At 30.2% G+C, this 17,707-nt stretch overlaps 2 protein-coding genes across 2 annotated transcripts; both read right to left on the bottom strand.

The window, feature by feature from the left end:
• Positions 1-379: 379 nt before the first annotated feature.
• Positions 380-10,011, bottom strand: LOC132731682 (fibrillin-1-like). The gene is made up of 13 exons (XM_060717895.1): positions 9,858-10,011; positions 9,198-9,329; positions 8,029-8,138; positions 7,072-7,136; positions 6,563-6,780; positions 6,082-6,234; positions 5,456-5,617; positions 4,669-4,754; positions 4,286-4,392; positions 3,257-3,423; positions 2,486-2,629; positions 1,774-1,908; positions 380-1,029 (listed from the first exon to the last, which is right to left on the bottom strand). Exons 1-13 carry the CDS (start codon positions 10,009-10,011, stop codon positions 872-874), a joined length of 1,791 nt encoding a protein of 596 aa, XP_060573878.1. The 3' UTR covers positions 380-871.
• A 1,307-nt stretch (positions 10,012-11,318) lies between these two features.
• LOC132731680 (mucin-like protein) lies at positions 11,319-16,488 on the bottom strand. The gene is made up of 8 exons (XM_060717894.1): positions 16,397-16,488; positions 15,747-15,828; positions 14,926-15,159; positions 14,257-14,434; positions 13,448-13,750; positions 12,731-12,898; positions 11,741-11,917; positions 11,319-11,545 (listed from the first exon to the last, which is right to left on the bottom strand). The coding sequence occupies exons 1-8, from the start codon at positions 16,486-16,488 to the stop codon at positions 11,328-11,330; spliced, it is 1,452 nt and encodes a 483-aa protein (XP_060573877.1). The 3' UTR covers positions 11,319-11,327.
• Between the last annotated feature and the right edge of the window lie 1,219 nt (positions 16,489-17,707).

The raw sequence follows: 17,707 nt of genomic DNA, 5'->3' as shown, positions 1-17,707 counted from the left end.
TTTTTGATCCTTGAAGATCGTTCAGCACGACATTATTGTTGTGCTTGTGGTATTTTTAGTTTCAACTTTTTTCGGCATTTTCTAGTTTGGTGGTTCCAATATTCCTACTTGAATCTGTTGAATCACCCTTAGGATATGTTGCCTGCCTTTTTAAATTGGGGTCTTTTGACGTCTTATCTGTGATACGCAGGCTTCATTAACCTCTGATCCCCTTTCAAAATTCCCATTTTATTTAGTTCCATCCATTTGTTTTCTCGTTTAGGGGCATACGCTTTTTTATTACTGGGGACCATACGCCGCTTTTCATGAATGGCATGGAAAGTGTCACATTGGAGGTTCCATGATAACCGCCATATGAACACATCTGCGGATGTTTCTAAATTCAAAATTTTACTATTTCATGTTTGAATGTTGAATTCTGCTTAAGCCGGTGCTAGGGGGCGTGGACGGTAACTTTCACTTTCCAGTACCGTCCGTATACAGGCTCAATCAAACCGAGCCTGCAACATTTTCAATTTTGCCGTGTTGGGCTTTCTTTAGGGAATCTGTATTTATCTATTTTACACAATCTGCCCATATAGAAACTGTTATATAAAGGTTATCAAACATAGTATCGCCTTATGCAAAATCGTTTCAAATACACAACAGTTAATATCATATCATATGCATCAGCTTGAAATTATCTATTTGTAAAATAGTTACAAAGATATGATAAATATTGTCATAATCATGTCATTTAATGCATTTGCAGGCTTATATTTCCTGGAAAACAATATGTAAACAAATAAATAAATGATCCTCTGGAAGCATTAAAAAATTGTTGGACAACAAACTGTATTAAGAAATGAACACATTTTCTTAAACCTATCAATCATGATAACATACCTTCACATTCTATAGTATTGATGTTTTTATAAACAGGTGAAAATCCCTTTTTACAAGTACATTCCCACTTCGTATCAATTCGACATGTCTTGTTTCCATTTATACATTGAAAATCATTGTTCTTATATTCACAAATGGACACATCTAAAATGGGAAAAAAAATAATATAAGAAAAAGTAATTAATGTTGCATTGACTTGTTTTTGTCATTAATTTACATTTAATTAAACCATCGCATACCCATTAATAAAATGTTATTGTTACAAGTTACAAGTATTGAAAGTATAATTCATTGGTTTTCAGGAGATATATTTTTAACAAGTCTTATAAAAAGAAAAGTTTGAATTGATTAAATTGGAAAACGAAAACGTTACTCCAGAAAAGAAAAAAACACCTTCATTCTTAAAGCTATAAAATGATCAACCATTGTTCTATCTTTATCAAAAAGATAAACTCGGAACCTGACATAATCAGAGTTTCAATAATCTTTATATGTTTGATTCAAATAAATGATGACTACATTAACTACATTAAATAATAATGATAAGCACACGAAAGTTTTTTTTACATAGTTGAGAAATATGATATCCATCCTTTTAATGTAAGTACATTATACATATATCTGTAATCCAGGGTGACACATTTTTGTTTTGTTTTGCTATATTAAGCTTAATGTGTCATCTATCAAAAAGGAAGACACGGCTGGTATTCATATACTCGTATAACAACACAGAAACTATGAACGTAAAGTTGTATGTCATTTGAATTCTTTAAATTTGTTTCGTGCAATGCAAAACACCTGCTGAACAGGGAGATGCTAAAACTGTAAGCAAGAGCTAATGTATCATTTAATTGATCAAAAACAAATAAAAAAATGCAAAAATCTTACCTTTACATGAAAAGTTATCTTTGTCAGTTGATACCGGTATGGAATAACTATTGTTACATTTACATGACCAATTACCGATACTATTAACACACTTTTCGTTATTGCATTTTCCTTCTATTTCACACTCGTTTATGTCTGAAGAATAAAATACTTGATTATTTACGTCAACAAGTATGTAAACAAAATGTTCTTTTAACTGATTTTAACTTCATTTCTTTTAATGTTACTGTTTGTGCTTTCTATTTGACGTATTTGTTGGCATTTCTAAGTTTAATATGAATTGATCAGCCGTCTTCATGCATTCATATCTATATACTCTTACATGTCTTAGTGAAGTAATGCAATGTACGTACTAACCTGACATATACATAAGGCAAAGATGATATTCTTCCAAATTGAAATATAATTTATATACGCAATATTAAAAGTTGAACATGTAATAGTTTGAGATGTTCTTTTTGTGTGTGGGGGGATGGGGTACACGTCATATGGCGAATTTCCAACTTAACAGGTAGAGGAATATATTAAAGGGTCCGTGCATCATATCAAACGTCTGAGCGGAACCACCGACATTCCGTAAGCTACCTAGACAGTGTGTTGCTATTAATTTGAAATATGTAGAGAAGGTTCGTGCTGCCATTCTTTTCAAAGACTTGATATAACTGAAAAAGGCACAAAATTTTCAAAAAATATAATAAACATAAACGCTTACCAGTACAATATTTCATAGACACGGAAGTTTTATTAAACCCTTCCTTGCAGTCACATAAAGTTGATCCGTCCTTTTGCCTACAGGTAGTTGTGACCTTGTCACAGTTGCCATTTGAACCAAATGCACAAAGCTTATTATCAGAATCTATATCACAAGGTATATACAACATTTAAATTAAATACACAAAAAAAAACGAAATGATCAAGCTATATATATGTGTGACACGCGACATACTAAGAAAGTTTATATCTATAATAATAGTACCTCGCGTTTGCATTCGCGATTGTTATTGGATAATCGTGACGTTATATGAATTAAATGCAAGGCTGCTGCCAATAAATGAACTCAATAATTCTTTCTTCAAATAAAGGAAGTTTGCTGTAACATGAATTTGCCACAACAATTCTAAATATGCTAAATGGCCGTTTTATTTATGATCACTCGTTTATATCAGGTCACAATTCTTTAATACAAATAATAGACAGGTTATTAATAAACAATTGCAACATTGTCAAAAAATATAATTATATACTCAAGACGGATTGTCATAATGCATAATTAACATGTATTGAAGCTAAAAGCAAACATAATATGCAATATACATCGTTTATTGTTTAGTTTTTAGCTACCTCGGAATAGTTTGTGTAACAATTTTGCCTTGATACACAATTACTCTTATAATTATAGTGAATATTTGATTAGTGTGTCCATGATATGTGATCTAAATGAAACCAAAAAGAGAAAGAAAAACTGTATGTTATTAAAACTTACCATTAAATATGACATATGAGTTATTTTCGAAAACAAGTGAGCTTGTGTTTGTCCGATAATCTCCTTGACTCAAAACCTTTTTCAAAACATTAAACAACCTTCCGCTTTCAACAGTTTCTCCGATCCTTAACAGAAACGTGGCGTTGTATTGTCGGAACGAGCTATGACTGAAAATAAGTTTATAACCGGTAATGCATAACAATAAAACTGTTATGACAAACTTTTCATTGACACATCAGAATTAAAAAAATACAGTTGATTACAATTTAAAACATATATAGTATGCGTTAGATTCTGAAAAACTATTTAGTTGACAAGAATTTGTTCTGGAACAAATGCTTGAAATACTTAAATAGAATACATGTATCGAAACTTGTTTATATTTATTTACCTTATAAATGTCTTTATTTACCTTTTAAATGTCATTTATCCTTTACATATCAATATTCAATTATTTTGTAACTGTTGGCAATTATTTGCTGAGCTTATGTAAAGTTACAGATATGGATTTAGATGCTATAATTTAAACATATTGTTTCTACAACTAGATTGCAGTAACGAATGAATCAGTGATTGAACTCCGTCTTTGCTTTTATATTGTTATTGACCAAAGCTCGGTTACAATATAAATGATGATGAATTGAATAATGCTAATCAATAAGTTAATTCATTAAAAAGTTAAGTGGTTTCATGCAAATGGCACATAGTTTACAGGTTTACTCCTTGACTGTTGGCAAAAACAATCTTGTAAATCGTTTTCCCTGGGATTTCTACTTTATTTTTGCCAGTTTAAAATGTGGCGCCATGGATTATCATAATCCCGTCAGGCACCCATTTTATATAAGTGAAGTGAAACAAACCAGTGTTTATTTCCTGCTCAAAGATACGATTTGGGTGAAAAATTAAACATCAGCAACAATGACAACATTATAAACTACATTATAATTATACTAAAAAATCTACATCAATCAGTTTTACAAATTTACAAAAGACCATGTTGGCACATGTTAAATGAAATAATTGCATTACCTTATGTTTTTAAAAAGACCCAGAACTCTTGCATTGACAAATAGACTGCTCATTGGCACGGTATAAGAATCGTTATCGTTCTTCGGATCTTCATAGAATGTTTTCAACTATCGATGAAACAGAAACAATTCAACAATATTTAAATTGCACACGATATACCCGGTAAATGGTTTGACCACTTTACATTTAATCCAAAGTCATGCATTTAAAATTCTGATTATAGCATTAGAAATATTTATTAATAAACCCAAATTCTGATAAAATAATAAACATAATTGCTCTGCCTTCAGATATATGAACAGCTTTTTATATTTGTTTGATAAACTATTTAATTTTAACATTTAAATGAACGAATGAGAAGAGTTTAACGTTATCTATTTTACCTGATTTTGTATAAATTCAACAATATTTGTCTTCTTTGATGGATCATGATCAGCAACACTTATATTTCCAATGTAGCTGTAATTTCCTAAAATTTAGATGCATCAAAATGATTTACTCAAATGGTTACCACATGACCTTGTGGCTATCGCGTCGGACTAGGTGTTGCCGTAGCATTCCTGAAGAAGAAACTTCATACTCATAGTAAACTTTTATTGGTTTAAAAGGGTGTGTCTATAAGTTTGCGGCTTCCTTCACAATCGATCTCAATTCACATTTTTTTGAAGTGTAAACCATTTGAAAACTGTCACAATAAAAAAATATATTAATAAACCACGACATCAATAATTTCGGACAAATTCATTCCAGGTTTCAAATGCCAAAGCACTTGAAAGGTTGTCTTCAAATGAAACTTTAATGTAGATTCGTTTACAATGGACACAATTGCCGTAAGTATTTCCAATATTTCTAAAATTCGAAATAAATTAATCACTTGGATATTTTAACAAAATAGTTCTGGAACAATAAATTCTGATAGAGCTGTTAGTGATTTCTCTATAGCACTTGCATGATGAATAACAATATTTTGCTGTAGAATTTTTTATCTTCTTTGTATAGATATCGAATCATGTATCTTTAACCCTAAACAATGATCACTAATTTTATGGAACAATCCAAGCTTGCATATATAATGAATAGACATCTATTGTCTTTTCATACTTTGCAATCGGCTGGGTATAATTTCTTGAAGTAAGTGTTAAATATAACGAACAATAACAACAAACGTACCCTGACATCTATATACCGGATATGAATCATTTCCTATATTTTTCCATAGTCTGTCGGGATTGCAAGTACAATTCCACGAGCCTATCGAATTTCTACATACTCCATAGATACAACGCTTTTTGATTGTGTTGTTCGCTGTAAATTCTTTACATTCATCTATATCTGTGATAAACAACATGGTAAAAATGCATCCTAATCATGATTTGGTGAACTGTCAAATACATGAATAATTATAATATGTATTGTATTTTACGACAATAAATCATGATTATTCTTTTTTCAAGAAATTCAGAAGCTAGAATATGAAACAAACAACGAAATTGAAACATTCTTTCAGTTTAGAAACAGAACTACACAATATGGTAGTAACATTTATACACGTACCAGTTTCTGTTGGACCACTTGAAAAAGAAAATGATATTTCACGTAGTGATACACACTATATTTTACTGGCTGGCATGTACAAAATCGAATATACCAAAATCAAAGACGGGAAATGTGTTTGTAGACAATATTTCTGTAGTGTTACACGTATGTTCAATATTAATGACGAAATCAAATTTATCTCAAGTATTTTAACATTAACCTTCAATCCCTCCAAAAAATGAATTAAAAGATAACTATACCGTTGCAGTATTTGTATTCTACATTCGCAAAACTAGGTTTATATCCTATTTTGCATGTGCAATTAAATGTTCCGTCATCATAATCATTACAATTAGTACTGTCCTTGGCACAATCTGTTTTTCCTGGAACTGTGCACCTGCCGCCTTCTGTGGCTGTATATTGTAACGTAAAACTTGTTATAAGTTTGTCAAACACAAGGTCTAATTTAAGTTTAAGATATCAAGCATGTATAGACGTAATTTGAATCAAACACTCAAATCTTGACATCTTTAATTATGAAGCAAACATGTTCAAATATAGCCACTCTGTAAAAGGCCTGGATCAAAGACATCTTATGAAGATCATCTCAATCATTAACAAGTTTTATCAATCAGACAATTATTTATTCATGCTTTCACCAAAGGAAATAGATTGCAGAAGATAGAAATGTTTCGGGAATTTCCTTATTCTCTTAATTGGTAAATTTATAAATAAACTTACAGTTATTTACTTTGGCTTCAGCAGAATTTATGTTTATTGTCACCTCACCAAGCACTACAGGCTTATCATTCGAGATATTTGCTTTATATTTTTCTACTGAACCTTTTAACCTTTCAGACATGGAAGTGTAGTCTGTTTTATTTTTACAGTGCACGATGTAGTTCACTTGTAACAAATATTGTTTTTGAGAATCTTGTCTTTTCGTACGCCTTTTCTCGCTTCATATGAAAAATTCAACACAGTGAACGTATTAGTGTTATTAGTTTTGATTTAAAGGTTGTTCTTTTATGCCAATACTGCAAATACTTTAGATTAATTCATCTATTAATTTCTTAAAAAATGAAAATAAAAGACAATCACTTTAGTAATCCAACTGTTATACAAATACACACTATTATTACCTACTTAAGATAGATAATTATAATTAACTTTCCATAATTAATATAAGCTATATACAAATATAAAAGAAGTGTTGAAAACAACAACTTTGGTTAAAATAGTTAACTTACATATAAAGCAATCGAAAGACTTCAACACTTTCAACGTTTTTGTACAATTTAAACATCTCCTTCAGCTTTAGGATGAAAGAAGAACAAAAATAAATTAACTATTTGACGCTAAATCTTTCAAATATGCATTCAATAATACACTGTTTCTGCAATTTACTTGTTTTGAGCGTTGATCCTAATTTATTGCACGTATCTGACCAAACATCTTGCAAACTGAATTTAAAACTCTTTAAAATTTAGTTTGATTAACACTTCCCAATATATCAAAACTACGTTTAACAACTACGTGAACACATTTAATGAACATTGAATATCCTATTTTAGTCCACATGTTAAGCTTAAAAGGTGAGTATTATTATTATAATTCATGATCGCAGGTTCTCTCTCCGGGTGAGGCCGAGGATTGCCAGTACGTACTGTCCCGATTATATGTCCTAATGAACCTCTTGCTGGTGATCATGTGTTTGAAGATGTGTACATTGAATGCCGATCTTTTTTGTTAATAGTGTTGATATAGTGCTATTTATCTTCACAATCGATGCCGCAAATATTCCGAAATTGCTTAATTTTCCTCTTACCAATTCTTAAAATTTCATGGGGGTTTAAACATAACAATCGGTTTAAGAATCAATAAATATATCAATTGAGTGATGGATGGATGAATGAATGAATGAATAATTGAATGAATGAATGAATGAATGAATCAATCAATCAATCAATCAATCAGTTAAATAGATAAACCATTCTGTTAAGACGTTGCAACGAACAATTGTGCCTGTGGCCTCTATCATTTCTAAAAAACTTGATTATTTGTTAAAGTAAAAATTTGTAAAGAAAGTCGGCAGTACTTATATAAACTACAAACATCTTCATGCTTCATGTTATTATCAAGAACTAGACATTCGGCCGATTCCTTGGTTGGTGAACAGAGTCACCTATATATTTGTAAAATGTTACCTTGGTTTGCATTTCAAGTCTATTCTTAGGACTGTCTATTGTTTTATTGTCTCCAGCACTAGGTTCCTTATCAATTACAAAAACAATATTGCCGACAAATTGGGGGCCATCTGAAATGCAAGCATGAAAATATCACTTTTTGTAAAAGATTAAATGCGAGTTTAAATAAGTAACAATGGAAAGATAAATTCAAGTCTTCCTTAACATTGTCATTTTCTCTGAAATAACATGATTCGATAGACACAGAAAAACACGTATTTCTAATTTTTAGAGAGAGAAATAATGATTAGACTTTTTATTTTAATTCATGTTTAACAATGCGATTTTAATCATATTTCTTCAACTCAAAATTGCTATATTTCCCCAGTAGTTGTCTCAAAGTTTCGACTCTTAATAAGCTAAGGAGTATGAATACAAATTAACATGATATGCTTTTCATGGTTAATAGTATAAAGAAATAATAATGAAAGTGTGCTTTGATAAATGAAGTCACCACCTTAAGACGATAAAAATTAATTGAGCCTATGCTTCAATAAATATATTATTTGGTTTTCCAAAATCTTTCATACCTTACAGCTTTTGTTCTCTCACATCTCCCTAATTGTCTTTAAAACATTATCTGTGAGTTAATTTCATTAAGTTGATTTCAATTGTTGCTAAACTGTAACGAATGCTTGCATTTTTATGCTTTCCGAGAGTGCAGACTTTATTAAAGTTAAAACAAATGTAAGGTACCGTATGGTATAAATGTAATTTCTGTTTTAGAAAATACAACTGTTTAAACTTGGAAATAATTCTATTCATATCTATACATGTAAACAGATTTAAACTGAATCTTAAGGTGTTAACGAAAAATAAAAAGTTTGTTATATCATTTATCACTATGTTGATAGTATCAAATATATAACTTTGTATATTAACTATGTTTAACTATCAAATCAAGAACAATTGATTTATAACAAACATAAATCAAAATCCATTTCAATAGACATGTATTAATACTTAGGCGCATGTGTATGACAGATTTTATACATAAATTTTATAATTATTGTTCTGTAATTGAAAATATGAGACGGATCCCTATAAAAAAGTTTAGTTTTCATTTATGGGATAATCATTATAATTATCCTCCAGCTTTCATCGTATGCTACAAAAAAGCATATTCTTACTCAATTTTTCACAGACTCCACCAGAACGATCATATCCTGCGACACATATACAGCTATAGTTCCCTGGAGTGTTAACACAGGCTTCATTTTTGCCGTGGCAGAGAGTTAGACCCTTATTGCATTCATCTATATCTGTATATTAAACAATGAAAAACGAAAATATGTTAATTAATTACAAAATAATAAATATTAAAATGTATCTTCATTTCAGCAAAAAACGACAGCATCATGTTTAACAAAATAATTTGAAATACTTGGATGGAAGCTCCAGGTTAGATTTGTTCAACTATATTGTGTGTGAAATTGAATATATAGATGTTACAACAATACTTCATCAGAAAACCAAATCAAACGTCGAACCTTGGCAGTATTCTAGATAAAACCAATGCGGGTCCGGAAGAAGTTTCTTTTTAACGTCCCGTACTAAAACACATACATCAAAAAGAATTAATTATGTTAAATCTATTTCTGCGAGTTTTCCCCACAAAAAGCACTAAGTGACAATCAAGAGGTAAAAGATAATGATATCATACCATGACTCAACTACGTATTACGGGATATTAAGATGTAATTTCTGTGAAAAAATTGTATATGCAATAAACGATTCACGAATATTTTGCTCTTTATACGGTTGCATTGTCAAAGCATATGTCGGCTTACCATCACATGATCGGCGATCACTATTTAAATCATATCCATTGAAGCAGCTACACTTAAACGATCCATCAGTATTTGTACAATTCTGCTCACACTTGTCAGCTTCAGAGTAATCAACACTACATTCGTCAATATCTATAAAGCAGTGGATAAACATTCAGGATAACGAAATAAATATTTAATTGGTATTGCTGATTTTAATGATGTAAATTACAATTTGATTTGATAGGTTTGTTAGGGTGATTTGTAATCGAAAATGTCCGATAAAATATGCTGTTGATCAATGTCAAATCATTGAAAGTTCATATAGTTTGTAAAATAATTGAAAGAAGCAAACATTCAAAGCATAATTTGAAACATTTTAGAAATAATTCACTTCAAATTATTCATCTCTTAAAAAATACAACCATTGCAACTAAATATAACAAATATCAATATAAGTAAAATTCTATTTATATAGAAAACTTGACAGATAATATGTTTTCATATAATATTTCTGTTATCGAGTTGTCATTGTGCAATTTTGAAGTTTATCAATTCTTATTCTCCTATCTTATTTATTTGATCAATAACGATAATATAGGTTAAAATGTCAACATAAAATTAAACCGATTTAAGAAATGTTACGTAAGTGCCTCAACCTATTGTAGAAATCAAATATAGGCTTATAATTAAGACATTGAAGCTTATATGCCTATTTTATAAAACGAAAAACACGCTATCTGATATGCGTCATAAACAACATAAAAACAGGTTACATTTTGCGCTAGTTATCAATAAATGTTTTAAGCAGGACTTGAAATGTATGCGTTGATATTTAAAACAATCCTTACCCTGGTAGAACGGTATTATTCCTAATATTAGAGTAAACTATGATATGCGAAATCAATTTACAGTTCATTTTCATATTTCATACTCCATTTACTCGGCATTAATTGGCGAACAATGAAATGTTTAATGTTGTTCATGAAACTCGAAAGCTTTTGAATTATACACTTACTTTACGTACATGAACACATGAAAAAAGTATGCATGAAAATAGATCAAAGCGATTGTTCACGACTTTTTCAAAGTAATATGAAAACACTTTAACAATTTTATACGGAGCAAACTAGTTCATAAATTCTTTCAATGAAGAAGATGCGTAAATCAACCCCGATAAGACCGAACAAGCAACATTCTGGGATTGACTAGCGTGAGAAATTTCATATGGGCTAAACGACCAAGCTAAAAAATTGTGAACAATACATGTCCAAACCATTTTGTATTATGTGTACACATACAAATACATATCTACACCTTTTATTGCCGCGAATCTGAAGATTATGAAATGGATTCTCTAATATTCAGATAGATTTTTACCGTAAAAGGATATACGTTTTCATTTACATTTTTTTTTTTCAAAAAAGAAATTAATATGCACATCTATTCCAACATGCGCTAATATTCAAACATTCACCTAATTTTTAGGTTTTATTCTACGTTACCTGTGCATGTCTGATTATATCCAAGCATCGAATGTTCCCTTCCCTCTGGACACGGGCCGCATGGCCACGAAGGTTTTGACTTGTAAACCATCACATTACAAACATTATTGTAGCAGTTATATTTCGGACAAACATCTTTGACAACTTCGCAATACTTTCCGCTAGCGTATGCTGGACAAACACATGAGGCTTTCACCACAGTATCTGATAAATAAAACAAAACACAAACAAAACATGTCAGGTAATTAGTTTAATTTATGTCGTTTCTGTTTACAATAACGTTTTATTTTCAAAGTTCAAGGAAATGCCAGTACAGCTTAAAGTCATATATCTTACCCATTCTTGTAACAAAATGAGAAAGTATAAAAAGTAAACTAGTTCAAAACAGAACACGAATACCTGAAGGATGGTCCATAGATTTAGGAAATGAACAAAACGAAACTTCACTACATCCACAGTAATTGATTGAGAAACTGAAAACGCTGCTAGCATTAAATTTGTCGTATACGATGAATTTTATGCCTGTGTCTATTTCTCGTAAACCGGTGCCAACGTTCCATGTGAAAATTCCACTGTCTAAAAGACCAAGTATAAACGATATATGTAAAATATAGGGCAAAATTCAGATGTATATAATATAATTTTAATTATAACTGACAACCTCCATTAACCTCTAGTGTGCTATCATCAGTAAAATATAACTGTATTTTGCTGTCATGACATATTGTTCTTTGTTATTTATAATAAGATAAAATGTGTTTGTTTTCATGAAGTATTTAATTATGCATAAGAGGCTAGTAATGGACCATGGCAGAAAATGGTTTTAATTTGATACAAAAAACATTTGAAAGAGTAATATACTTAAAACCTTACATACTATTAGATATAGCATTACAATCAATCGACAATTGAGTTTTTGTTATATTCCTATGACAGACTAAAAATGTCAGATGTTTTACATTATATTGTGTATTTGTTAATACTGTATATTTAAATGCATCGGCAAAATTGCTAAAGTTATACCAAGACACGACCACACTGCAATGTCACAATTAAGATACAATACGTGAAGTAAATATACAAATGCATGAGACAAAATTCAGCTGGTATTCGAACTTGCGACCTCCCGATTACAACCAAAACTAAAAATGCTTTCGACAAGAGCTACAATCGATACCCTGACGCAGTTTGCCGATGAAAGTATGTATGCTCTTGCAGCACATTTTAGCGTATTGCAATAACCTGACTTGTTAATAAAAAAGCAATGAATTGCATCACAATATGCAATAAAAGGATTTTTTCAGAAATTTGATTTTTAATCTTAAAACTAATTCTACATATATTACTTAGGATGGTCATTAATAAAAAGTTAGAAAATGTAATTATTACCAATGGAATACTCTTCCTTTGTTAGATTTGTGACAACATCGAACACGAGCTTTTCAGGGCATGTATTATTATCCGTAACATATTCAGTAAGATTAATGGTAAATGTTGAATTGATATTGACAGTGATATTTTTTGGAAAATCTGATGATACATTCGGAGCTTCATTATCTGGAAAACATAAATAAATTGGAATTAAAAATATATTTATTGACTTCTTTGGCATAACTTACACAATAAAGATGCATTGTTTCGTATAAATATTCCTTAAATTGATATAATAATAAAGAACGAAACACATATCAACCATTTGATTTTTGAAACCATATCCTAACCGTAATCATAATTTGATTGAAATATAAAATATATAGTTGACATACTATCAATTTCAAGTACCAATATATACAAAAGTTATCATAAAATACGTTTACCTACAAAACAACACGAATTCCTCCAAATTAACATTTTTTCTATATTCCCTTTTTCCGTTCTAAGTAAAAACGTCTTGTTTCTCATTCAAGATTTCGTAAAATGTTTATAGAGACTGATTGCAAACAAATTCTAAAACATTTCTGGCGTTTAAGAATTCAGAAAAAAAATGAAACCATCTTTTACTTTTCAACAATATCATATACATAGATCAATTAAAAGCTCCCTTTACGTATACCAATCAAAACAATCAATGTTTAGAAGATAATTGATTGATAAAAATCATATTACGGAGAATTTCCCATTTGTAACGTGTTGCATTTGCCTCTTGCATCACATCTAATCCGCGGTTATAATCCCTTGTTCTTGCAATGGCAAGAAGGCACTGATTATTGGGCTCATTGTTCCAATAATTTCTACACGTTTTGTTGAAAAGTGAAATATTTTCGGCTGTAAAGGTTTTGAACAATGCCGTCAAGTTGCCAAGTTTGTCTTCAAGGAACTCTGGTCTTGAATGATGTTTGTTGTAAATTGTAAAATTTTCGCCAGTCTGTTTATACATGAAAACACTCTCCGACTCACTCCGTAATGACCCTAGCAATAAATACACATAAACATGTGATTTTATACACAATTAGGTTGTTTAAATCTCTTCTAAACGTCCAATCACATTCAGTATTACAAATATAAAATACCTCTTATCAAAAATGCCCATAACTGATACAAATACGATCGTATCTCACAAGAATCGTTAGATGAATGTACATTAATGTTTAGGGGTAATACGTAACATACATACCGATACATGTTGTAAAATACGGACTTTCGAAAATAGAGTATGTTCTAATCGAGCAAAGTAAGCAATATCTGCTAGATATTAAAACCAATTATGTTTCCATTAATAAAATATAAACAAACAAACATGTTTATTTAATCCTTCGTATCAAATAAAGTTCAGATGTTAATCATTTGAAATCTAGATATAAATATACTGTACATACAAACTCTACCGTCGAAAAGTGTTAGTAACCTTTTGACGAGTAGATAAATTATATGTTCATAAATGTGTTTATAAATCGAGAGAATCGGAAACAACGTACATGATTCGCCAAGTTGAAAGAATGATAATGCAGGTGCATTTTCAGAAACTTTTGTGTTGTTTCTCATAATGTAGAAACCATCCTCCCGATGTCCTACTAGGCCTGTAATGTTTGTTATATTTGCCCTAGAGTTTCTGATGATCTGTACACTCAGGAAATTGTCAGTGCCAAACTCCAGCTATGGTTAAAACACAGAAAAATAAATAAAATGCACACTTGAAAAAGGTTTTATTTAAACTCCAATACAAGACATGTTTTATTTCAAATGTATTTGAGCAACTATTTTTTTTTAATATTAAAACGAAACCCAAAAATCTGGAACTAGCTAGTATGATGTTAATTAAGTAGGCATGATCACAGAAAGGTCAACCCTAAGATGTGTAGGCTGAAATGTAGTCATTCTATCCATCCAACAACTACCTTCATTAGTATCTTTATACTTATCTTTTGTGCTATAAACAAAACCCGCAAATCAGCTTAATTTTTAGCAAATAAGCTTAATTTCAGACGTTTTATAACAAATTGATTTTAACTTTACTTTTTTTCAATATGCTTATTTTAAAATCTAACAATACCTTCTACGTTTATTTTTATGGAGGAATGCACAATTTAAAAGAAATAAAATGAAATAAAAATCAACCCTTTGAAAAATCAACTTCATGTAAATACCTGTTTGATATAAGATCCGAAACCACAGTTTTGTATAATTATTTTACCACCACCAGGAATCACAACACAGTTATATCTTATTGGAAGTTCACAAGGATAAGGTCTCCCATGTACTAACATTGATGACGCATTACATTTGCTGTTATATGTACCATTCCGAACAAATTTAATATCATCTGCTTCCCGATCGTAATGAAGCTCTATTTTCTCGTGTGACGTTTTTTTTGTTTTATCCTGAAAGAAAAATAAATAAATGAAAACGTAAAATTACAAGCCGAATTGGTGTTCTTTTTTCGCTAGTCTTAAGTTTCATCCTAAATATAGACATAAAATGTAAACATATCTATTTTGTAAATGCTTCTTTATCTCACACACTCTTGACTATGTAAGTCTACACCGAGGTTTGCATATAAAACTATAACATTTTCCTTTCATCTTCAAGACAAAACAAATGTGCAACATACATGTACATTATTGTACAGTCTCCTCTTAAAAACATTACATTTCAAATGTTAAAAAAAATACCATATGTTTAAAGAATATTTAGAAAGGTAAGCATAGATAAAAAAAATAGTTGAGATTTGAAATTTGGATATGTCTAGATGTCGTTGCTAAAAAATTATAATTTTGCCATAAATTGATACTTTAAATGTCAGATAAACGGAGTGTGCATGCCAGACAAAAACAATTAATAGCAATATATCTTAATTCAATTTATTCTCTGTCCGTATGCATACTTATTGAGCACATGCACAAGGCAATGTAAGTTTCATAATAAAATAGGCCTTTTCATATGGATGAAAGGTCAAGATTATACTTACAAGCAATGCAAAGGCAGAAAAATATGTCGCATCCTTGTTTCCCGGCACGACATACTCTGTTCGAGCTTGTATTTCAAAGTTTCTGAAGTAGCCAGAAATAATATTTCATTGTGGAAATTATATAGCCTTATCAATGTATCATTATATAGACATTTTCGCTTTTTGTCTTAATGAGAAGATCAATGCAAATAAGTCAATAAAAATGAATGCTACGACTATTGTAACTGCTGGTAAAACATACATTCAAATTGCCCGGGAAATCACTTATTTAATGTTGTTATGTACAGGTAACCTTTACATGCTTAATACATATGTTTGAGCACACTGTAAATTGTGAGGTAGACATTTTGGAAACAATGAAAAACGTAGCAAAGGTAAATGATAAAAGATTTTAGTTTGTAAGTAATATCTACCTAAACTTCTGACTATTCTTATAATGTTGAATAAATATAGGATTTAATTACCACTGTATTCATATTGCTAGATTTAAAGAAATATATAATTTGGATGTAATAGAATTAAAGGTTTCTATCAACACGAGTATGTCAAATATGTGTTTGTCAAAGAGCTTCCCATGCCTCAAACGGTGATTTGAATAGCTGTGTTTTTATTTTAATTATCTCGGAATGAATTAAACTACATGCACTTACTTCCCGTCTGTCAGAAATACATATTCACCATGACCGTTAAAATCATATTTTCCTCCATCTAATGTCTGTACGACAGGATCTCCTGATGACATTGCTGCCATAAAATTATTTTGAATTCATTAATATGTGTATTGATATTTAAAATACATATCGATATCTTCTCCACAATTGTCATTATTTAAAAAGAATAGATTTAAAAGCAAAACATAAAAAAATGCAAAAATCCTACAGACAATTTTTATTGCCTTTGTCCCAAAAATTTTTAAAAAATTCTTAAAAAAATCCCTTGTAGTTTATGACTAAAATGGTTGCCCAAAATCAAATAATTAAAAAAAAATTTGTCAACCCCAGTTTTATGAAATTTTTAAACCCAAACAAAAATGTGTTTTACTACACTTTAAAATGAAAGACGTTTTTTAAAAAGGAAAAATTTTTCTCATTTTTTTTGGGTCAAAGAAATTTTTAATAACAAGTGATAAAAAAAAAAAACATTTTATCTTTTAAATTTACATACGTTTCCCAATTTTTTAAAAAGGGGAAAATTTTTTTTGGGGGCATTGCCAAAGGGGTTAACGCCCCCCCAACTTGTAACCCCTAAAATTTACTGGCCGCGTGGGTTTAAAAACCCTTGGGGGAAAACCCGTTTTTTCCGCGAGCAAGAAACTCTACTCTCATTATTAAGTACCTGTTGGTTCCAGGAACTGTTTTAAGATAGTTTCAATAAGCTTATAAATAATCAAACTAAAATAAGTAAGCATTAATTTTAAATGTTTTTGAAATAATAGTCATTGAAGGCGTGTTGTTTTACAGAAATAATACTTACACACAACTGGAGGAACGTATGTACTACAATCATCAGGTTTATTTATTTGATGAATGATTCCCCAAATTCTTTAAATGCATCGAAACCATTTCCCCCAACACATTGTTAGCTTTTTCCCAAATTTCCCTTTTATTATATTCTAGAAAAGATACCTGCCCCGGGGCTACCCAAATTTCAAGCCCACCGCTTTTACTTTAAAAATTAGACAAATGCCCCTAAATTGTTTCAACGTCACATAGTTTTTCGTTATGTACAACCATAATAAAATATATTAAAATTTTAAAAAGCGACTACTGTTTTGACCTTTCAAAACTCGAGTTTTCATCAATCATTTTTTTCATTTTGGTTATAAAAGGTCAATGCTGCAATTCCCTTGATTTAATAACTTATAAAAAGCCCGTTTAAAAATCTTTCAGTTTAAAACTTGAAGGGAATTTCAGCCTTTTATTTAAAAAAATAATCCCTTTTTTTTTAACTAAATTTAATTC

Source organism: Ruditapes philippinarum, unplaced genomic scaffold (assembly GCF_026571515.1).
Source record: "Ruditapes philippinarum isolate M1 unplaced genomic scaffold, ASM2657151v2 ctg8998_1_1_1_1, whole genome shotgun sequence".
Taxonomy (NCBI): domain Eukaryota; kingdom Metazoa; phylum Mollusca; class Bivalvia; order Venerida; family Veneridae; genus Ruditapes; species Ruditapes philippinarum.
Note: the sequence above shows the minus strand (reverse complement) of the source record. Positions and strands in the feature narration are given on the sequence as shown.